Genomic DNA, 23922 nt, shown 5'->3' with positions numbered 1-23922 from the left:
TCTAGGTCAAAGATGCGGTCCCATAACATGAAGATTTCAGGCATAGTATAACTGAGAAAGAGAGTCAGAGAGGCCTCAAAATGCATGAGGCAAATAGCAACAGATGTTTGAAGGATCCAGATGTGAAAGCGTAAGTACCAAAATGGCATTTTCTATACACTGTTGTGTGTACTTGGTGGGAAACAACTCTGTCCCTCTTTCTCTATCTGTCTTTCGCTACACATATATGTGTGTGTGTTCAGTGTTGGGGAGTAACGGAATACATGTACCGCTGTTACGTATTTAAAATACAAAATATGAGTAACTGTATTACAGTTACCGTTTAAAAAGGTGGTATTTAGAATACAGTTACTTTGTTGAAATAAATGGATTACACGGCGGTACTTTCCTGTTTCATATTGTCGCAGGTCAGGACTGTTTGGGTTTTGTTTGACAGCTACGTTCTGTTGTTCCAGGCGGCAGCACTACGGTTGCCATGGTTACAGGGTGACGCTCTCTCTCTGCGTGTTTCCTGGGTGAGAGAGCGCCTTTTTGTTGTTGTTGTTGCGCTAAGCTAATAGGCAGAATGCTACAGACATAGCCCTAAAGAACGTAGCCTCATGGACAGTATAGTCCGTGCTGCAGGGAGAATGGACTGCCATACCCGTTATGTGTCTGTGAGCAAGAGGAGGGAGAAAAAGGAAAAGTACGAGCTGTCATCGAGCAAAAACGGGAGCTGGAAGCATGTAAATATAATAATAACCACTGCAGCCAAGAAGAGTGCCTGACGAGCCCAGTTGTAAGTATGCTATCCGGTTGTTCAGTCTGACGTCACTAGCCGTGTCTGGGTCTAAACTCCGCTGCAGGTCCATATATCAAACGATCACTATGGCATTACTGAGAGTTGAAAAACTGTCTAAAGTCTTTCATCTTTAATAAAATGATCAGCGTTCTGCTCTACCAGGTGTAACAATTGAGTTTAACACCCAGGCATCCATGAAAACGGAATTTATGACATTTAACGGAGTTAGAAGTTAGCAGGGAGTTAGCTCGCTAGCTTCTATCTAAATACAATATAGCATGTCCTGACTGCGGGGTTTTGGAAACAAATTAAAACGTACAGCTCTGCTATCACTTCCAGCATAAATGAAGACAGAAAACTAAACAGCAGTGACGTTTGTAGGGTTACTGAAGTTGGGCTAGCTGGTATATAATGATGTGCTACGTGACCGCTAGCGACACAGCTATGTTATCATAATATAAACAAGCTAACTGTTTTTCCACTCGATAAAAGTTACCGTGAGTGTTCTCGGTGGTCAGGAACAAATGTAATCGCATGGCAGGATGCTGTAAAAGGACCAAACTTCAGCCAGGAGAACAACTGAGATAATCCATCCACAATACGAGGTTAGTCATTCATATACTGCTGCATGGGCTGGGCTGTAGTTACATCCTAAGGTTTTAAAGACTGAGCTTAAATAAATGATTAGCGGTAATAAAAGCCGAGGGAGGTCAACAGTGATCACTGACTGTTTTAGGAGCTTTTTGAGATCAAATAGAAGAAAATACATAACATTAAACATGTTAACAACACAAAAGCCATATTAAACGCAGACTACTTTAGACCCGGAAGTAGGATTCGTCGCATCATCACTGAACAACCGGATTAAGACTCGACTGTACACCGTGTTCGTGTTTTCCTCCGAAAACAATAAGTTCCGTTGGAGCAGCCTTTCAACGCCTCTCTCTGTCTCTCGCTAGCAAAGTTGACCCAGACAACAAAGTAAAGCTAGTTTTCAGCTACGAGCCCGACAGGGAACCCGATGTATTAGCCAGAGGTCCCTTTACTACGGTTCGGAGCCGCGGACCTTCAGTAATAGTAATAAATATCACAGCAATAGTATATTAACGTAGTTGTAAACAGCATGATAATATATTAAGTAATCCAAAGTATTCAGAATACGTTACTCTCATTGAGTAACGTAACGGAATACGTTACAGAATACATTTTGGGGCATGTATTCTGTAATCTGTAGTGGAATACATTTTAAAAGTAACCTTTCCAACACTGTGTGTGTTTGTGTGTTAACACAGAGAGGCAGACAACTACACATTCTCATAGCCACATTTACAGCCAATTTAGAATAACGAAACAGGCATGTTTTTGGACTGCCTGAGAAATTAGAGTACCTGGAATAGTGAGTGGCCAGCCAAGCGTTATGGAAAGACAGTTATTATTCCCCATGCTTGGTGGACACCCAAACAAAGCTAAAGGGAGAAATATTACTCCAAATTATTGCTAATATGTCTTTTGAATTCGCAAACAGGAAAAATTGTTGCTAGCAGCTATTAGAATGGCAAAGCAGATTTATCGTGGTCACAGTGTCTATTATTGCAGCTAAATACATTTTCCCACTAGACAAAACAAATTACTTTTAATGTAAGGATAGGTTGCTCTGAAACAGAAGTACAGAATGTGTACATGCAAACATTTTGTCAAAACTTTAATGTAAATTTCTGTTTTCTTTTATAACAGAGAAATACTAAAAAGAGTAGTATGAGAAACCCATACAAGGTGCACTTGTGTTTGGCTGACACATCCAAAGCCAAGGCAAAGGTATTTTAAGGTGAGCATGGTCGTAGCAGTTAGTGCCATAAACCTGCTGTTGTGCACTGGCAGGTGCGCAAGAAGATGATCTACATTAGCCAGTGGAACATAAAACAATAGCTCTCTGGGATTTTATGCAAAATTGATGAAGGTACAGCTAATGAACAGTGAACATTACTCCATTGATCATAAAAAGAAACACACGAATAGACAACTTGGCTGCTGGCTGAGATTCCACACAGTCTCATATCAGTAAATTTTGTTTCATTTTCATACCCTCCAGAAGCTAGTCTGAGGGAGTCCCCCGACGAACCCTTTAATGAATATATTTATTTTCTATTTTCCAAGTGCACTATAAGGTAAGTGTCTAATATATTGTTTCTAAAATGAAGAGATTGGTAATCATACAAACTCTTTATAGTCAACCTTTGGTCTCTAGTGATCCATTCTCACCCACTCATCTAAAATCAATTACAAAATTCAGTGCACTGTTCCTGAAGTAGCTACGACAGTTCTGTCTGATGTTTGCCTTAATATCGTCAAAATAACTGAATGTGTCCTGTAAGTAACTAAAAACTTGATATATACCATATAATCACTTTTATGTAACAACAAAACAAATATAACAGAAGAAATATGGCTCTGTAAAAGTCATACTGAATGGGGTTTAAACAGTGTCAAAAATGCTAGTGCAGTGTTCATCCAAGTTTTTTACAAAGGATCAAACTGGGAATTTGACATCGGTTTGTTAGACTGAAAACTGATTTTCTTTTTGATTGCAGACATAGCCACAAATTGGTTTCAGTTTCAGCTGTTTAAAAACATAAGACAGTTTGATATATCAGATTCAAGGATAATGATGCATTTGGTGTTTTTGGATTTCAAGAATGTTATGCTTAAGTGGTCTTGCAAACTTGTTCCCATTGTTCTCTTTGTCATTGCAATCCCATGTGCCAGGGAAGTTAAATAGTTGCCCATGTCCCAGTTTGTGACAGTCTCATGTTATAACAAAATCTATTTTCAAACAGTGCTTTGTTTTATATCATGCTTTTTGACATACACAGCACTTTTAATGTCTGCATGCAGGTAAGTAAATCCCAAAAGGTTGATTCTGTTCATCTGGACGTAGCGTTTTCAGTGACAGAAACGTTTCGTCAGTCGTCCAAGTCCAACCTTAGAAACTGTACATTTGCACAATGACCTCACAGCCCATTGTTCATTGAATGGGCTTTTTCTGACAAGAGTATAACCCATACACTTTTATTTGTGTATTTTACAAATCTATACTGTCATTTTATCCTGTATTAAGATTAAGACCAATGCCAAATCATATACACAGATATACTGAGCTGTGAACCGATAAATAAGCTAGTAATTAAATAAATAACTGCGATATCCAGACAAAATTCCAAATCCCACTGTGTCTTGGCTGATTTCTCTCACACATGGATAAAATCAAGAGTGAATGATGGCCTCCGTGACTACAAGCCTTGCATTTCAGAATTTTTAATAAAAAAATTTTCTTTTAGAATAAGTATTCAGATGCCATCCAGGACAACCATCAGTGTTTTATTTAATCAAAATGTCTAACTTGCATTTTGATCTGATGTATTAAAAATGTTATTCCTATGGAGATACTAGAGAAAAAATAAGTTAATAGTTTTATATCCCAGTTTTGCTCTCCTTTTATTGAATTTTTACTTCTCTTTTTTCTGCTACTTCTTTCTATCTGCTGTCTTCCTTCGTCACTTTCACCGCGTGGTGCATGGATTACACATCTCCAGTCATGCTTTTTCTCTCTGACCGATATTGTTTATGTTTCACTCAACCGCGATTCGCCTCCCACAGATGTTCTGGAACTGTCCAGGGTGTTAATCACAAGTAACGTCCTCCGTGGTGTAAAGGAGCCTGGCGTGATTTCAACCCAAAACTCTTCTATAAGGGTGGTGTGTTTTTCTCATCCAAAGGCTAATGAGTTCATTACCACGTCAAACTCAAAGAGGCCTCTGAAAGGCACTAAACTTACTAGATAAAAGACTATGTATTGTATTACTATAAAACATTTTTATGCAAAACATTAATGGTGATGGGGGCAATTTTCCCCTGGTTGAGTCTCACAAGACAGACTGGTCCTAAATGAGGAGTGATACTAAGCAATATTTAAAAAACCTGTGTAAAGAAACAAGAATTGAGGAATACAGTTACTCAGCCAGACATAGGTCTTATTCCTAGTTTCTAAAACTGGGCATCAGGACTTGGGATGTTACCGCTTTGGAGGGGAAGGAGCACACAAGGTTGAAAGGTACTGAGTAGATATAATTGGACAAGTGGCTCTGGCAGGAGCTAACACAAGAACATTGGTGTGTGAGGATTTTTAATGAGGTCAAGGGTTTCTGTGAGAATTAAAAGCAATTCTGGCAAACTGTCAGAGGACTCGGGAGGGAAATGATGCTTCTTGTATACAGTGGGGATGAGTGCTACTGATTTCAGCTGAGGGTATTATGGGGTACTGGAAGTCATACTTCAAGGATCTCTTCAATCCTGCTGCCACGCCTTCCATAGTGGAAGCACAGTCTGGGGACAAAGGTGATGACTTGTCCATCACTTTGGGCAGCATGTGGATGTGAGTTTTTTAAGGCTCTGGATGCTGTGGGGCTGTCTTGGTTGACATGCCTCCGCAGCTTCACATTGAAGTTGGGTACAGTGCCTCTCGTCATTGAGGAGGGACTGAATGTAGAGCCAGTGTTTTTCCACATCAAAAGTAGCCAAACAAGGTGATTCAGACCTTTTACAATCCCCTCTGGGTGCCTCCTTAGCAGGATATTTAGGGCAGGATATTTAGGACATGTCCTACTGGGAGTGGGCCTGGAGGGACCCAGAACACCTTGGGAACGCCTTGGGAATGCCTTAGTGCCCACCCAGAAAAGCTGGATGATGTAGCCAAGGAGAAGGAGATCTGGGCATTTCTGCTTAGACTGCCGCCATGGATGGATGGATGGATGATTCCCACATAACAGAATATAAAGAAATTGTGTAATTACAAGTAAAATAATGCAAATATTTCCTATGTCTATGTCAAGCTGTTATATAGTACTGCTAAGCCACTCCCCAAATGAACACATTTGGGCTGTAGTTGTAACATTCACCAAAAAAAAATCCAAATAAATAATCTTAATTTCAGTGTTTAGAGCTGGATAATTGGTTTATAGAGTTAGTAAACTGAAAAACATGAGCAACTGTGAGATTTTAGTAAAAGTGCAGTTTCACAATGCAACACACACAAACACACCAAAGACTGGACCGGGTTTCCTGAAAATCTCTACACTGTTAAAAAAATCCGTAAATTTAGGGGTCCCTTTACCGTGGATTTGCTACGGATTCGCTCCGTTTTGCGAAATACGGAAAGTTTGCTGTTGCGCAAGGCAGAATTTTCTCCCCCACCCAGAATATTCCGACGCCATTACTTTCAGTGCGGTCAGTGCCTACCTAAATTTCTGCAAGTCACAAGGAAAGTTGGAAACAGGTTGGTTGTGTGGAATGAGAATGAGAATTGAGTGCCACCTTGTTCCCCCTCGTACATTAAATTGGTCTCGATAGGCAGTTGGTAGTGGTGTGTATGTGAGTGGACGTTTGCTGCTAGCTGCGTTAGCATTAGCCAGCCGCCTGCGCTTCGTAAGTACGTCAAAAACCATTTTTTCCCTCCCTCTTACATGAAATTTGGTCTCGATAGTCAGTTGGTAGCCGTGTGTGTTTCATGGTAACATTTGAATGTGTGGGTTTTGCGTTATTTTGAAGCGTGGTTTGCCCAACTAAAGTTAACGTTAGCCCATAAGTTGGATGCGCGCGCTTGTGTGTGTGTGTGTGTGTGTGTGTAAATTAGCCACATGTGTGTATTGTTATAGCTCGCTGTGTTACGTTAGCATGCAACTGAACATGGTAATAATTAAAAGGGGTGATAGTTAAGTAGAATCAGATTTCATTGCAGAAAACATTGCAGCCCAAAGAGAGTGGCCCATGCAGCCCAACGCAGATTACTTATTTGAAGGTACCTGAAAAGTGAATGTGCTTCACTGTGCTGATATAAATTTATTGTTTTCATATTGATTCTGTTCTGATTCTGGCTATCCTTCAATTGGCAAATTCAATCTCTTAAAAATGTTGACTTGTAACATTTGTGGCTTTAACGCTCGGTCTTCGACTGATTACTTGAAACACTGCCGAACACACAGAAATAATAATAATGTATCTTTTTTATGTGGCCATAGGGATTGCAGAAGGAAGTTTAACACATACAGTAGCCTTGCTGTGCATATGTCACGAGCTCATGTAGACAGAAGGAGCACACAAACATGGAACCGTAATGTGTCTGTACAGTTAAGGTGCTTGTTTAATTTTTGCAGCAGTGAATATGATGATCTTAAAACTTTAAAGTGTCATTTGAGTGGTCACATAGATGAGGGTTTGACTGTAACATGTCCCTTTGATGGATGTTCTAAGACATTCAATGTAAAGTCATCATTTTTAACGCATATTTCCAGATACCATAAAGGGTGGGATGTTACCAAGATAGCCCCAGTTCATATATGTGAACTAACAGAACGGTCTTTCCAAGGTGAAGGATCACCTGAAGAACCTGAAAGTTTTAACATTGATGCAGAACAAAGTGATAATTTCTGCAGTGATCAAGTGAAAGACAACTTCACAGAGAGTCTTGCTCAGTTTTACTTGGGTTTACAGGCAAAATATTTGGTTCCAGCCTCCACAATAACAGAAATAGCAAATGAAATGAGAACTATAAGTGATATTCAACAGGAATATACTGTGGATGCACTAGCCTGTGAACTGGGGCAGTATGGTGTTCCAAAGGAGACTGTAACATCTCTTGGGAATAGTATATACGAGCAGAGCCCTATGCACAAGGCATTACATGAAAAGGGTCATTTAACTACGCAACACAAGAGGCTGAAATATTACAAGTCACACTATGACTATGTTGAACCTGTTGAAGTCTTTCTTGGACGCAATCGCAGTGGCCAGAAGAGGCACTATCATTACATCCCAATACTGGAAACCCTCAAAGTAATTCTGAAACAGCAAGGTTTAGATCAGCACAGTCCTAGTTCAAATTCTGAAGATGATGTACTGTGTGATGTCACTGATGGGTGGGCCATCAAATCCAATGCCATGTTTTCCTCAGACCCAGACAGTTTAAAGGTAATGCTCTTTCAGGATGCTTTTGAGGTGGCTAATCCACTCGGATCTGCCAAGACAAAGCATAAAGTATTGGCTGTCTACTTCACACTTGGAAATTTTCATCCACACCAACGATCAACTGTTGATCAGATACAGTTGGCATTACTCTGTGTAGAGAAAGATTGCAAATACTTTGGAATGGATAAGATTTTCAATAAGCTAGTGTCAGACTTGTGTGAGCTGGAGGAAAGGGGCATATCTTTCAATGGAAAAATATATAAAGGCACTGTTGCGTGCATAATGGGCGATAATCTGGGCTCCCACATGATTGGTGGCTTTACAGAAAATTTCAGCACAGCTCAATATTTCTGCAGATACTGTTTGGCAACAAAAAGTGAATTTCAGTCGAACCCTCTCACAGTTTTCACTCATAGAAATCCAGCTGATCATAATGAGACTGTGCGGTTTCTGGAAAGTAACAATGAAGTACACACTCATCACGGTGTTAAATGTGACAGTGTTTTCAACAAACTGTCCAACTTTCATGTGTGTCAGCCAGGCTTACCAGCTTGTTTAGCTCATGATCTGTTTGAGGGGGTAGTAGATTATGATTTGGCATTGTTTTTGCAGTTCTTAATCAGAACACAAAAGTGGTTCAGTTATGAGGTTCTTAATGAAAGAATCAAATCATTTCCTGGTGAAAGCAGCGACAAGCTAAACACTATTCCCACTACAGGAGCCAGGCTTGGAGGACATGCAGCCCAAAACAGGTGGCTTTTGAAATTCTTGCCTGTTTTGGTGCATGACACAATTGAAGATGCTGATAATGAAGTATGGGGACTTGTACTACTTCTGAGGGAGCTTGTTGAATTTGTCTGTGCACCTCGGCTCTCAGAGTTGCAGATTGCTTTCATGAAGGGACTGATTGAACTGTATGTGGAATTGAGGCAAGAGCTGTTTCCAAGAGTTCAACTTAGACCAAAACACCACTATCTGCTTCACTATGCACACTTGACTTTACAATTTGGCCCACTCATATATACTTGGACAATGCGCTTTGAATCAAAACATTCTTATTTTAAAAGGTGCATTAGAGCAAGTAAGAACTTCATAAATGTAACCAAGTCTCTGGCTGAACGGCACCAGTTGCTTCAGGCTTATCAGTCTTGTGGTACCTTAAAGTGGTACCATAAAGACAGTGGTTGGAGAATTTGATTTGAACTCAAGTAACTCAGTTGTCACAGAGAGTGTGCAGGTTAAAGGCACTACATATGCAAATGGAATGCTGGTCTTACTGAGCTACACAAAAGGACTACTGCAGTTAGGACAAATAGCAAGCATTTTTGTAAAAAATGAAACTACTGTCCTACTTTTGCTTCGAGGGAAAACTGCCAGCTGGATACCTGAGCTTGGACTCTATGAACTTGATGAAAATGCTTCTGACCTGTTCAGTTGCCATGATTTGAACAAACTTGCTGATTATCATCCACTTTATTCTTACCAGAGAGGTACTCGGTGGCTCATTCCTCTTAAACACACACCAACATGGAACTTGTGAAAAACTATGTCAAGAAAGCAATGCCATCGCTCAGTAGCGATCAGATGGATACACTCATGGCTAAACTGGAGGAATTAGGAGTTCTCTCTGTAGATGACCTGAGCCTTGTGGACCCGGAGGACATTAAAGACACTCTGCCATTCATTCAGTGCAAAAGATTCGTCAGAGCTGTCAAAGCATTGGAAGCAGGTGAGTTTTTGCCCCTCTGTTTTAATGCAAGTTTTCTGAAACTACAAAGGTTTATTCCAAAAATGCAAAAAAAAGTTGCCATCAGCTGTACATGGCAATAATTACTCTATAATTGGTTTTCATAATTAGGTCCATTTGTATTCCTGGTTGACCCAAACTGGACATTGAGGACCAATGTATTAATTGATTTGCAACAATTGTGATGTGTTTAATTTATGGAGATGTTTGTCATGTCATCCATAGATTCACAAACTCCACCGCAGTTCACCCGGCCTGGCCCCTCATCAACACCTGAACCACAGAGGTTTCAGCTGCCCTCAACACCACCTGAGACAGCCGACTCCCCATCCCAAGACACATATTCTGTACCATGGCACAAATTTCCCTCAAAAGTCATGGATGAGTTGCGTGAAAAAAAGTACATAATGGGGAAAGACAGACGAGAGATGGTTCGGATCGTCGCTGAAGATTACCTCCATAAACACCCAGGAAGACCTGGTAGACAAAAGCTGAGGGAACTCGCCAGTATGATTGTAGGACAATATCCTGCCTCCTTCAAGCTGACAGAGCCGTTTGGAAACAAACCTTTTGCAAAAGATGGTTCTGAAACTCTCTTTCGTCAGCTGGAACACAGAATTGAAAATATGAAGAGGCCACAAAGCTCACTGAAGAGGCAAGCAGGGGGTGAAAATTCAACAAAGAAAAGGCCCAGGAATTCAGATCTGTATGGATGTGTGGCGTGGGATCCAATCATTGAGGGGGCCGTGTGTAGAGAAGACCTGCTGTCTAAACGAGATGAGTTGAAACGTGCCTTTCAAACCCAGGATCTTCAGGTGGGTCTGCAATCATCCATTACAGATACAGAAAGCTTTATTAATCCTCGAAGGGCAATTCGGTTCCTACAGTCCACCATCTAGACATACAACCATTCACACAGCAATAGTATATAGCAGGAGTAATGCGATAAGGTCTGGGTCCAAGTACAATTTAGGACACATTGTGAAATTGTAGATCGTCTGTAGATCACTATGCCCATAGTCAATTGAAATTGATACCCTATTTTATTATTTTAATTGGTTAGTTTGACTAACTGTTCGACTGTTTGTCTAACTGCCTCATATCTTTAGGAGTCATCTGTTCGAAAATTGATGACTGAAACATATCCCATTCAACGTGAAATCCTCAACGATGATGATACCACTATTGCCGTTGTAAAGGACGAGTGGCCGTTCCTGTTTGAAGTTCCTCACCCGTTTGATCATGCATCTAAACTCCTTGGCTTCTCTGTACAAAACAAGCTGGCACAGGTGTGTTGTTATTGTTATTATTATGATTGTGCTGTGCTGCTCCATATGGAGAGAATTTTGTCTTTATTAATCAATCAGAAAAAGATTTGCAACCAAAAAGAGAGTTGAGACCAAAAAAGATAAACTGGCAACCAATCAAATAGAATAACTTGGATGAACAATCAAATGGAATAGATTTGAGACCAAAAATCAGGAAGTGACAACCAAAAAAGCAGGACATTTGAGATCAAAACAGAACAGGTTGCAAATGAAAATGAAATAATTCATTTTTATTTTTATTTTTTTCAAAATTCTCTCCATAGCTCCAAACGAAAATGAGTGTTAGTCTTATGTACTTGTACAAAATTAACACCTTGAACCTTGAACAGGAACTTTCCAAAAAAGAAAAGGGGATCAATGACTTCCTTGACTCCAAAGGGATGAAGATGGGCGAAGGTCCAATACAGCTCATCTGTGGCATTTCAAAATACTTCAAGGAAGACTCTTATAAACTCTTCCACAAAAAAGAGGTAGATGTTGTAGATTTTAAACTGTGTGCAAGATAATTATTTGCATCCAGTGGTGAACCAAGTAACCAACCACAGTAGGAAGTATAGATTCCCCTAATTGTGCTGCTGATATTCTCTATAAACTCTCTATCTATAAACTATTTACATTAATGTTTGTGCATAATGGCTACCTCTGTCTGATGAAGACACTAGCAGATAGTCAATTTGCCAGCAGGTTTGTGTGCACTGGAAACATTAATTCATGTATCATGTCTGTCACCAAAACAGATCTCTGCAGATCCTGAAGTCGAACTCCCAGTGACCCCATGCATCCTAATCAGAGGTTTGTAGTTAAATCTTTTTTTGTATCCCAGCAAGCTGTTGTTAGCTGTTGTTATAAGCTGTTGTTGTGTCATATTTATTAAAGAAATGTTTTGCTTGCCTTAAAATATAGGATTATTTTTTTTTTGTAAATGGTACATGGTTTTTATCTGTGTTTAAGGTGACCAGCAATTCAAGATTGCTGTTGATGGGTTACTTGTCAATGACCACATCACCTCTCCCATTGTGGCCTTGAGCTACGTCTTCTCCATGTTTTATGTCTGCAACGTCCAATACCCACCGGAGATGGCTTTTACTCTCGAATTCATGCAAAGGTAAGCACTCATTGTTTGGAAATACTTTGTAAATGTGACTTTGCCGTGCCTTTCTGCACCTGACCTGCTTTTTGTCAATCTACACTAAACCCGTTTGTCTGAGATGTACAAGCTCAAAATGTGTCGTCACATGCTGTGAGCTTTTAGATCAGCTGTTATTGGCTTATGATCCCCCTGAATATGGATTTGTTCAGAGATTTTGTAGCTCCCTGTTGAAGACTATTGTTGGAATAAATGTGTCATATCTTTTTAAAGGGCAGGTAACAGGCTTTTTGCTTTAAATAGTGTCCTAAGTCAATCAATAACAAAACAAACATAACATGATTCTAGTTGGGAAATGGAGCAAAAACATATTTTTCTCAGAATGGATTGTTGACACAAAATTCGTGTCAAAGACACACAAACTGAAATTTATTTGGCTGCAGACCCCAAACTCAAAATATGTTGTTCCAGGGACCCCCCCCCCCCCCGAAGGAAAGACTAAACATATTAATTTAAAAAATACTACATAGTGGATTCATGCCCAAATGTTAATACTTGTACTGATGTGTAACGTGCACTGAATGTCACAGTTTCTCCACTCCATGTTTGAATAACCCCCAGGACAGTCCGTGTTCAAATGTGCTGTTACACCTTTTGATAGGACAATGTCAACTGTGTTTTCTATCCCCTTCTGTGTTCTGTGCATTTATAATATCCCTGCATACACATTGAGGATGCATGCTGTCATGTGTTGGTGATAAGCAGACTTCTCACCCTTGCAAACATTTCTGTATATGCGCAGTGTGAATGCATGTGTCTTGAAAAGACAAAGGAAGAGATAAGCTTAGCCACTGGCACCAGCACCACAACAACATTGGGTTCTAGACAGATGGTCAACTAGAATGATAGAGAGGTTCACACATAGGGGCATATTGAAGAAAACAAATGTAGGATTTTATTGAACTGCTCCACTCCTGTCAAGCCACACTACATGTGCAAACTTTGTCTGCATATCACTATTGTTTTTTTTTTTTCCTCAGAGTTTTCTTTGGGGTCAATCCTGAGCGAGGCTCCAAGGCAGAGAAGAAGGGGAAGAAACGGCACTTCATTCCTCCACAGGTGTGCAAGCTGGTTTCTCAGCTGAAGGAATTTGAATGCAAGCAGAAGGAATCTGAATGGGCCATTTGAGTTGTTCTCAGAGCTCAGAAAATACCTTTTTGGACTGAATGTACACACACACACACACACACACACACACACACACACACACACACACACACACACACACAAAGGCGAATCCAAAAACATGGGGCTTGGGAGTAGAAATACAGATTTTTACAGTATTAGGTGAGTTCAGATGTTTTAACTAGATGCCCACAACACACATGCTGCAGTTTCAAATCCCCCATGTTAAGGGGGAGGGAAGGTGGGCGATATTTGTCATTCCAGTTAAGCTTTTCCTGTCATTGTGGAGTTGGAGGTGTAAGTTTTAAATTTTTTTTTAGTTTTAAGTTGTTTTAAGAGTTTTAAAAATCTCTTTATGGCATGTTGCACAGTCATCCTTCTAAGGTCATGGTTGTTATTGCTGCACTGATGTTTTATAGAAAAGTTGTATAATGTAATACTTCTAATGTTCTATTTGTTTTTTTGTAGAAAGGTCAGCCACTGGTTGCAGAGCTCTGCCTGTCGGTGTGATATGTGGAGTTGGAGGTGTAGGTTTCTGCATCCTCCTGGAGGGGGCTCCTCATTTTGCACTGACAGGTGAGACAGCAACAGCAATGCTGGCAGTTTTATTGTCTTATTTTGTCATTGTATTTAACAAATTAATTTGTTATTAATGCCTGTCAGCCTGTGGATGCTAAAAAGTTGCTAGATTTGGCATCTCCCTGTTAAAGGACATGGCTGTACTTCTTTGAGAGAACAGCTGGTTTATGTATGTAAAATTTATCTGAATGTGAAGGTGATGTTCTGAATGTTTTAATGGTTGTAATGTAAATATTGCAAATCATTCACCACAAAAAGTGAAATCACTTTAAAGCACTGGCAGCTATTAAAGGAAATAAATAATTGCTGTGATTCTACATTTGTGCTTTATTGATGGTAAACGGTATAGAGAATGGTACAGAATTAAACATTTTAGGATGACTGAAGTGTCCGTAAATGGTATGGATTGAGTACTTAAATAATACGGAATATTCCATTTTAGGTTTGATGGAACTGTCCGTAAATGGTAAAGAAAAAGTCAGGTAAATCTACGGAAATATCTGTTATAGGGTTTACGGAATTGTCTGTGCAATAACTCCAAAATTTATGGAAAATACGGAATTTTCCATTTTAGGTTTGACGGAAATGTCCGTCAATGGTACAGAAAAACTCTGGTAAATCTACAGAAATATCCGTTTTAAGGTTTACGGAAGTGCCCGTACAATAACGGAAAAAGTGCTGGTAATTAATTACCAGCACTTTTTCCGTTTTATAACGGAATTTTTTTTAACAGTGTATAGCACGGCTGGATGATGTCAGCATTAAGAAACTGAGTTGCCTTGCGTGACTTTACAAAATTGCCTTCAGATATGTAACCTCCACCCTCTGCCAGTTTGAAAAGCAACTAAAAGCCACAGGTCTGATGGTCACCAGGGTTCTGTTAGACATGTCTGTGAACTGCTCTCATTAGGGTTGATCAGAAATTCAGGGAACACTGAGGACTTGTCATGGCTGTGGTAAGTGTGGACAGACCACCACAAAATGTACAAGCAGCAGCAGCAGGCTAAATGGATCTGTAGAGGCATGCAGTTTGAATGAAACTTCTGAAGAAATCAGTGGTTTTGATTGGAGTACTTTCGAGCGATGATATATATATATATATATATATAAAGACTAACCCTCACATCAAAGCAGACATATTAATATGTTTACATATTTTTTCTTCACCAATTTTTTCTTCAATGCATATTAAAGATTTTTGCTCTGTATTTATATATTAACTAATCCGAATCAGGGCATACTTTCATAAGTCAAGTGAAAGTTTAATTATATAGTTCGTTTTAAATAACCTCCACTGACCAAAGTGCTGTACAAGTTATACTAGATATACACTATATAAAAGTCAACAATAATCAACAATAAATATAAACATTTATGTTGCAAAGAAAACAGCTATTGTGCTGTTGAACAGATTTTATTGCATCACTTATTTCACAAAAGACAAATCCATACACTATGAAAATGTTTGAAGTCAGTTATGGCACATGCTTTGCACATTTGCAGCCATTCTCAAAATAAATAAACCACTGTCTCTCAACAACTCTTAAGGATAATATCCAGAAGTAGCAAACACAAATGCAGCTTTTCACATGCTTTGCATTTAGCCAATATCTTCTTGTTATCAGTTCCTATTAAGAGAGCCATCAGTTTACCTTACAATGCGTGTATTTTATTTTTTACATAAGACAATAGATGTTTGCTAACTCTGCCTTTTTCAATGGAATTCTAATTACCATGGACTTTCAAAGAAAAATCCTATTATATATGGGAATCCCTTATTTTGCTTTAACCCCACATAAAAAAGGAAATAGAAGAGCATCCTAATATTAATTCACATGTGTTAGTGGTCTTGAGCTCATTTAAGCTTTGGCAAGAGACACTGTATCGGTTATTGGGATGACCCTAATCATTCTGACTTCATCGTCTTTGTATTAGAAGATCATTACAGAATAATGGCTTTGCTTCTTTTAACTTCAGTGGAATCGATGAAAAAGTCTGTTTAAAACAGTTTCACAGGCCGTTTTTTTTTTAACAGAAAAAAAGAAAGAAAGAAAAGAAAAACCCCACTATAAAGTCACTTAGAATGTCAACCAAAACATATTTTAAAAAAATGGGTCATTTCATCCTTTAAATTGTTTATTGAAGCTGACACGAGATCATTAGTAAGCAGGTGGCTTTTGCCAGATCTAAATATGTTCCATTCTTATTTGGTGTAATACAACACAAAGGACACATTTTGGTTAAATTCACAAGGTTTTTTTTTCCTTTTCTTCTTTCATTGTTAGTCTGCTTGTTGGTCAGTCCACCACTTTAGCAAAAACTAATGTTGTGCAATTATTGAATAAATTGCCATAATATTTTTTACAGATATATTTGAGCCTAGGAAAACAATTCCTACTAACTTTATTGATCCCATCCATCCACCCCATCAATTTTCTTCCACTTATACAATTCAGTATCTTGAGGAGGCTGGGCCCTCTTACAGCTACCACAGTATAAGAGGTGGGGTACTCCAAAGGCTGCCAGTCTGTCGCAGGGCTAACAAATAGAGACGGACGAAAACTGGCATTCACATCAAGTTACGTCTACTTGAGAATCACAAATTAACCTAAGGCGTGATCGATACTTCTGCAGGGACGCTTTGTAGAGCCTACCACCTTACCTACGGGCAGTTATGGGCAGTTATGCTTGTGTGGCATTGTGGTATTTATGCAGTGCCAGGGAATGGAAGCAAATACAATGCTGGGACCACTCTTTGTTGTGGTCAGTTTTTTTTAATGGGCAACAATATTTGTCCATCAAGTTTTTCCACTTATTTCTATAGTTTTCAGGCCAATTCTGTTTCAGAAATCCAGTCACTGTCCTCCAGTTGAAAAATTAGGTTAAAACTTCTGGTTTAAGTTAATGAATTCTTTCAAGTTCATCAAGTTAGTCGCTCAATTATAAAACAACTAAAGGCTAGTGTTTCTGTGAAGTCATTGCATCTTTTTGTCTCTCTCTAGGGAAGCATTTGCGTAAAGAGCATAACTTTCCCTTAAAACAGGTTTTGGACTGAAGGATAATAGCATAATGTTTATTTATCTCTGAACTCAGCTATTAATCATAGGAAACACTTCCCCTATTCACACTTTGTTGATAATGTAGTGATAAGGAATGAATAATAGTGATGTGGAAATGGTACTGCTCATGCAGAAAAAAGCTCTACACATTGATGAAGAAAGCTGTGACTCACTAATGCTTTTCTCTGACGGAAGACGTAAAGCTAAATTTGGATTAAATTGCTGGAAAATTGCTGAGTCATTCTACCTTTCCTGATAATCACCAATAACATCCTAATAACTGTTTAAACAGGCAGTTATTATTATTACCAAGCAGTAGAAATCTCCTGCAAAACAACCATAAAATGCTTTTTTGATGTACTTTTATTTGAGTTTTCAATCTGACCGAAAATGTGTAACCTGCTTGAAATTCTGATCACATCATTGAACAGGTCTAAAGCCAGCATTATCTATTTCCATACCTGCTATATACTTGACATCTTGTTAGGATTGGAGAGGTCACTGAAAATGCACTCCAAAATAAACACATTTTTGGAATTTCTTCTCTCTTTTGGGCCAGACAGATGTCCAATCTGGCAGATGAACCAAAAACATCTGAAACAACTCTTTTAACCTTAGTTCAACAAATATACTTTTCCACACTTTTAAAGGAACAACCCACATGCACGGCTTTTGCATTTCTGATGTCCTGTACATATATCCTTTAGAGTAAATATAGATGAGATTAAGAGATAGTTATTTAAATGACTAGGAATGGTGTCTATAGTACTGTATGTGACTCTTGGCAGCACAGCTTAACTTTAAAACGTGCATCTGACCAAACTACAAGACTTCTGGAAGACTTCTGCAACAGGACCTGGTCACCTTTGAGTCACTGATGGCCATGAAATCCTCTGTATGCCAAAATAATTCAGAGTCATATGTGAGAGCATCTCTCTGACTAAAGCTTGGCCATAAATAGAACAATGACTCCAAGCCCACCAATGTCAATAAATGAAGCAACCTTAGTCATACAGGCCATATAGGAAATTATACAGGAAGTGATACAAGAAATCAATACAAATAGTTTGTTTTTTGACACAGTGATTCTGCATTTTGGCTTAGTTTTTTGTTAAATATATAATTACACTGTGTAATCATGCACTGTTGTTCATCTGAAGTTGTATTTGCCTCATTTTAGAACCTTGTATCACCCAGACATTTTTTAATATGCTCTGATACATATAACCTTGTAAATTGAAAAACTTCTTCACAGCCCAGTGAGTGTTGCTGTAGAAGAGAGACCCCAAGGAGTATCAAATAACTGATTACTTGGGAAAAGAAATTGAGGATACCAGCGAAGCTCTGTTAAGGAACTAAAATATCAGCTTGTGTAACAAAAAAAAACCAACCCAAAACACGCTACCCAAATCTTTAAATGAATGTTTTGGGAAAGTGAGCAGGAATATTGCCATAATATAATTGTTGTTTATATAAGTATTGATTTGCATTTCTAGAATCAAGCTGTTATTTGACCGTTAGCATTGATACAATTTCCAGTGAATAATAATACCTTCAATGGAATCTGGTTTTGGTTTTAACAGTTGTTTGCAGACTGAACTCTGCAACATACTTTGCAAACGCAACAGTGGACACATTTTTGAAAGGGATTCATCTTTATCAAAGAGGGTTTCAAAACGAAATATTCCAGGAACAATCAAAAAAGAAAAATTAAAACAAAATTTAAAACAAAAAGAGAGAGATCTGAATAATAGATGAAGTACATCTAAATACAGAGCTCCCACATGTATGTGAACTCACATCTCCTGGTTAAAAGTCTTGGGCCTACACCTCCAATTATGGACCGTAGCTGTGAAATGTGGAAAGTTTTTGAGGAAGTGCCTCTTTTTATGTGTACTCAACATTTGTACTTTGAACTCAAAATCAAAATAATCAGAACCCCTCTTTTTTAGCTTCTACTTTAACAAAAGTAGTCACAAGATCAACCTTTGAATGGCATGGCTCTATAGTCTAGATCAGGAATGTCAAAGTCATTTTACATTGTGGGTCATCTACAGCTCACCCATACTACGAGAGGAACCGGACCAACGCAAATGAGCCAATGCAACACAAAAATAATATGATGTTTACTGGATATCAAAAGCAGACCATACAGCTTTTCAGCTTTTTAATGAAGCTGAAAGAGGATTACAAGAAAATTAAAGACAACAGCCAAAATAAATCTGAATTGATATGGGTTACTAGATGTGATCCTCTGCCACAGAGCAGCATGTCAATGAATAACTGATTCAACTTGAAGGAGTTTGAGGAGCTGGCATAAAAAAAGATTGATTTTCACACAGAGGACACCATGGAAATGGACAACCAGCTGAGTTTCTACAGATAAGTCAATACTTCTGTGCATTACATGTATAGTTGAATTGCTTCCAGAAATGGTAAATTCTCAAAAGAAGTTTTCAGCCTTGATCACTTATGCAAGGGATCCTTAAGTTAAGACTAATGCGAGACCTGCAAGCATTAATCATGCCTACTCCAGCCAGCCCGACTATTGTCATCTCTAGCCAGCTGTAGTTCTTGTGTCTCAGTGAGCTCAATGCCTAAAAAAGATTTTAAGCCAAACAGCTGCCAAATGGAAGACTAGGTAGTTAGGCTGAATGCTAGATGTTTATAGCATTCAGGCATTAGCCTTTTCTTTCTTGGCTCCAACCTGTTAGACTCAACCAATCACCTACACACCACTTCCTCACACCAACTTTTCATACAGTCTTTGGTCTGTTAGCATTTTACATTGCAGAAGTCTCTTTTCTGGGATACTTTTTACCTACAAATAAACCCTAACAAGAAAGTGTGGTTTCAGAAGATATTGTGGTTTCCTGTTCACAAGCTGCTTGTCTATCTTTCCCAGGAGCACTGAGTTTCTGTTGCTCAGAGCCATAATACTACTCAGTGCCCAAGCCAACATCCTGCCCGGGGTTAGCTAAAGACTCCTCAGGTCCACACTCTGTTCCGTAGTCTGCACTGACTGACATCTTCTGAGTTCTCTTTTATCTGAGAGTGACAGCTGTCCACTTCCTGATGAAGCTCTTTTCTTGAGCTTGCTGTCTCTTCTAGTCCTTCGTTAGTTGGATGAGTTAGATGAGTTAGCTGTCATCATATACTCAAATGTAAATGCGCCAACCTCGCAACACATTGGCCTGTTTCCAAGTCAACTCTTCTAGCTAACCTCCTGCCAGATCACGAGTCACCCAAGCATCTTAGCAGTCCTATTTCCTGACACTTACTAAGTATGCAGCTGCCCTGGTTTCCAGTCTCTTGCCACTCGCATCCTGGTATCAGAGTAGTGTGAGGGGCTGAGACCTTAACACACCTACTTTTTAAACTGCTACTTTTAAAGAGGGATTGTAAGAGTTTTCTGTCTTTATTGATGGTTTATTTTACTGCTGGTTCTACCTGTAAGGCCTGCACTAAAGCCAGCCTTCTGTTTTTCCCAGTATTTAGGCCATCCTCCTTAGCTGTACCCTTATCTGTTCAGGCTTTAGGCCATCCACCCACCTAGGTGGTTCAGTAAGTCTAGTCAGTGTTTGGGATGGCTGCACCACCTGTCTGTTCTGCCACTGAGCTGACATATTGAATGATTACACATATCTGCCTTCCGTTTAGGCTACTTTTGCAAAGTTTCTTGTCCCCCAATTCTAAATCTGTGTAGTTATCTACCTGATTTTCATTAGTTCTCTTACTCCCGAGCCAATCAAGCCATTTGGCAGAGATGTCCTAGTTATGTTTTCTGTTCACTGACTGCAGTAATATAAATTGTAAGCCAACCAGGGACTTGGAAAGCCTTAAAATAATGTGTGCATTAGAAAAGAACATTAAGAAGGACAAGCAGGGCAGAGAAAGGAGGCAAGGGATGACTTTTCCATGGGTTCTCCAGTTCCACATTCCTGTAGTGCGAGGAGGGTAGTTCACATATTTTGCCTGCTCAGTCTAAATTTGTTTCTGTTTTAAATAGTTCTTAATTTTTCACAGTTTCCAATACAGTTAGCTGATCTATTCCAGATGGTTTAAGCATAAGGTGAGTGAGCAAGCAAGGCATATACATACTTATATGCGCACAAACAAAAATGTGCTTTTCTATACTCAAACTACATAAAAATATCTTTCTTCCACCCTGTCTCCTGATTTTCATTCAAAAAGATTTGCAGTGAATTCAAAGGGTCGCACACAAACAAGGGCAAAGATATGAGCTTCATGTCCAGTGTTTTTCTAAAATTCTGTGGGAATCATGGATTAACTTGTTAAGAAAAAAAAAACCAATACAATAAAAATCACAAAATTGAAAAATGATCCCCTCTGAAAATGACTAAATTCTACTGCTGGCCCAATCACTGTTAAGACAAATGCAGACATGCCACATCTTGATCAATCACAGAAAACTTCTTGGCCTTGTTGCTGCATGGTTCAAAAACATTTTGTTTCAATATGACCTGGAACCACTGACTATTGGCGTGATCAACTCCAAAGTACATAGAAGAGAGGAGCTCATGAGTACTTAGTAACAAACACAAATCGTAATGTTCTGACACACATGCAAACGTTTTTGATGATTTTCACTACTAATAAGGTCTACTATAATATTTTTCAAAATGAATACCACTTAATGGACTAGCGTGTTAAGTGTACACCATTATTCTTAAACTTGCCAGTCACATTTTGAAATTATGCCAAATATTTGAGACTGACTTCCCTGCTTCAAAGTTTTTGCAACTGCACAAATTAAAACCAGAGTTTGTTTAGAGGGTTGGAATGAATCAAATAATATTATTTATTGGCTAATTAGTTTAAACAAAAAATACAATGGAGTCTTGTTAATCTCCTTAGGGATATTTTCTAAATTCCAAGTTTGTACTCAGACATTTATTTAACCAGCAATCACTATAATAATCTCCCTCCTTTCAATAGAGCTCTCTCTCTCTCTGGCTTTCTCCCACAGTTCAAAAGGCATTCGTGTATGGGCAGAAATCTGTGCCATCAGAAACTGAATTTGAATAAGTTAAATTTGAATTTGAATTGCTCGGATTGAATCTGAATTGTAACTTGAATAAATGCTTTTAAAAACTGAATATGAATTAGCCTAGGGCTGTGCGATATGACCAAAATCTCATATCCCGATATAAGACATCTATCGTCCAATAACGATATAAATCACAAAAATTTTACATTTTCTGTAGTCGGGTGTTTTAACCGAAGCATGAAACTATACATTTTTAGATATAAGTTGTAACGGCCGCCGTTTTCCGCTATCTATTACACGGCGTGCTGCGGGGAAAAGCCTGTTCTAACGTTTGAGTCTAAGGTTTATTTTTTTAGCACCTGGCGGCTCTTTTTTGCTTCTCATCCGTAAGTACTCTGCATACTCTTTTACATGATTAAGTTTGTTTTGGAAAGTCTCAACAGGATCTTGAGCTTTATTGTGAAAGGTTTATGTGGAAGATAAACAAGAGGACACGCGATGGTTTTACCGTCATTGTTGCTAACGATAACGCATAAAAACTGTGGCTTGTCCGTCCATAGTGTGGTTAAATTAAATATAAGAGAAAGAGTGAACTTTAAGAAATTAATATAGCCACTACAGTGACCATCAAAACGATGAAAAAATATTGCCGTAAACAGTTTATTTTGCGACACCACGAAACAAACGATAGCGTAAAATGAAACGATAGACATTTTTATATCGTTATCCGATATATATCGTTATATCGAACAGCCCTAAATTAGCCTAATTTGAAATTCAATTTATTGGTTTGAAAATGATCATCACTAAATTGAAATTGAATTTCATAGTTTGAAAATGAATCCATTTGCTTTGAAACCGTATTTTATCCTTTAAAAATTTAGCTCTCGAATAATTGTAGATTCACTTCTCACCATTCAGTTTCAGTTCTACAATTCAATTTCAGTTCCAAAATTCAGTTTTTTGGGACTTACATCCGGTTCAAGAGTAATCGAGCGCAGATTAATAGAACTACGTTTTAGTAGTGGACCGAAAGTGTTACTGACGGGAATCTACAGCGTCTTGAGCTGATTTAAGCTACCACCACTTCCCCTGCCAGTGGCGGACTCCCTCAGACATCGGGGCGTTGGTGGTTCTTTGTGTCCGGGGGTGGGCGTCCAGGTACACACCGGCTCACTCCTTGGCGGCCGCTTATCGGGGCCTGGAGCCTGGGGCTTGCTCGGGCCACTTCGGAGGTGGGGTGCCCCCGGCCTCTCGGCCTGGGGCTCGGTCACTCAGGCACGGCTGGCTGCCGGCGGAGCTCACGGGCGCGTCACTGCAACTCCCCCTGGCTTCTGCTCCGCGGCTGCTGAGTGAGCCCTCATCTGGGACTCTCCTCAGCTCTTTCTGGGACAGTGGCGCGGCTGCCCCTCTGTTGGTCTTCCTTGGTCTCTTGTGTTCTGGGGGCCTCTGGATGTCTGGAGTTTTGATCTCCTCCATACCTGCTTTATGCCCTGGAGGACGGGGCTGTGGCCCCCCCACACCCTCTAGCAGATCATTACATGAAGGAACCTTTTAAAAAACAAACGCGTCCATGCTCACAGGTGTACACACGGGTGATCACACCCACAAACTACACCCTTTTTGGCTCCTACCTCAAAGGACACTGTGTTCTGTTGATCTTATGTGCTGCACAATAATGTTTAATATTTAGTATTTACTGTCATATTCCCATATATCATTGTGATGTTGTTTATTCTATTACTCTTGTTCTCTTCTGCTTGTTTTCTTTTTTCTTTCTCAGCAGGTGACCCAGGTGATTGATATATGCATTTTTTTTCTTTTTTTCTTCTTTTTTTTCTTTTTCTGCTCATTCTGTTGGTTTTTGCCCTTCTCCCCCGTCCCTCTTCTCAGCTGTTTCTCTTTCCCTCTTTCTTTCTCCCCTTCTTTCCCCAGTCAAGTCTGTCCCGTATTCAGTAAGTGAAAATAAAATAAACAATAAAAGGTGAATCAAATGGACCATTATGGCAAGGCTGGGATGGTCAATTTGGTAAAGTAAATCCGTTGGGCATCTTTCTTTGCCTTTAGACAACAATTCTGATGGCAAAAGAGCCAAACGGGACAGGCAAAAGAAAAAAAAAAAAAAAAA

The 23922-nt window shown here is 39.2% G+C and overlaps 1 protein-coding gene across 3 annotated transcripts; it reads left to right on the top strand.

The window, feature by feature from the left end:
* The first annotated feature begins 5955 nt into the window (after positions 1-5955).
* LOC112435572 (uncharacterized) lies at positions 5956-14029 on the top strand. Of its 3 annotated transcripts, none has more exons than XM_024804259.2 (8): positions 5956-9527; positions 9771-10360; positions 10655-10834; positions 11203-11343; positions 11611-11665; positions 11825-11978; positions 13001-13079; positions 13614-14029. In XM_024804259.2, exons 1-8 carry the CDS (start codon positions 9326-9328, stop codon positions 13653-13655), a joined length of 1443 nt encoding a protein of 480 aa, XP_024660027.2. In that variant the 5' UTR covers positions 5956-9325; the 3' UTR covers positions 13656-14029. The 3 variants fall into 3 exon arrangements, with proteins under 3 accessions (XP_024660027.2, XP_076746250.1, XP_076746249.1); XM_076890134.1 differs by lacking the exon at positions 13614-14029 and having other exon boundaries at positions 5957-6110; positions 9285-9527; positions 13001-13602; XM_076890135.1 differs by lacking the exons at positions 11203-11343; positions 13614-14029 and having other exon boundaries at positions 13001-13602.
* The last annotated feature ends 9893 nt before the right edge of the window (positions 14030-23922 follow it).

Source organism: Maylandia zebra, linkage group LG11 (genome assembly GCF_041146795.1).
Source record: "Maylandia zebra isolate NMK-2024a linkage group LG11, Mzebra_GT3a, whole genome shotgun sequence".
Classification (NCBI taxonomy): Eukaryota; Metazoa; Chordata; class Actinopteri; order Cichliformes; family Cichlidae; genus Maylandia; species Maylandia zebra.
The sequence above is the reverse complement of the archived record's forward strand: the minus strand, read 5'-3'. Positions and strand labels throughout refer to the sequence as shown.

Bases quoted from the DNA above. Each gene is read 5' to 3' on its own strand.
- LOC112435572 (XM_076890134.1), top strand. From the start codon at position 9,326: ATGGAACTTGTGAAAAACTATGTCAAGAAAGCAATGCCATCGCTCAGT. The intron at 9,528-9,770 runs GTGAGTTTTTGC...TGTCATCCATAG, and splicing joins TGTCAAAGCATTGGAAGCAG to ATTCACAAACTCCACCGCAG. The intron at 11,979-13,000 runs GTAAGCACTCAT...TTTTTTCCTCAG, and splicing joins ACTCTCGAATTCATGCAAAG to AGTTTTCTTTGGGGTCAATC.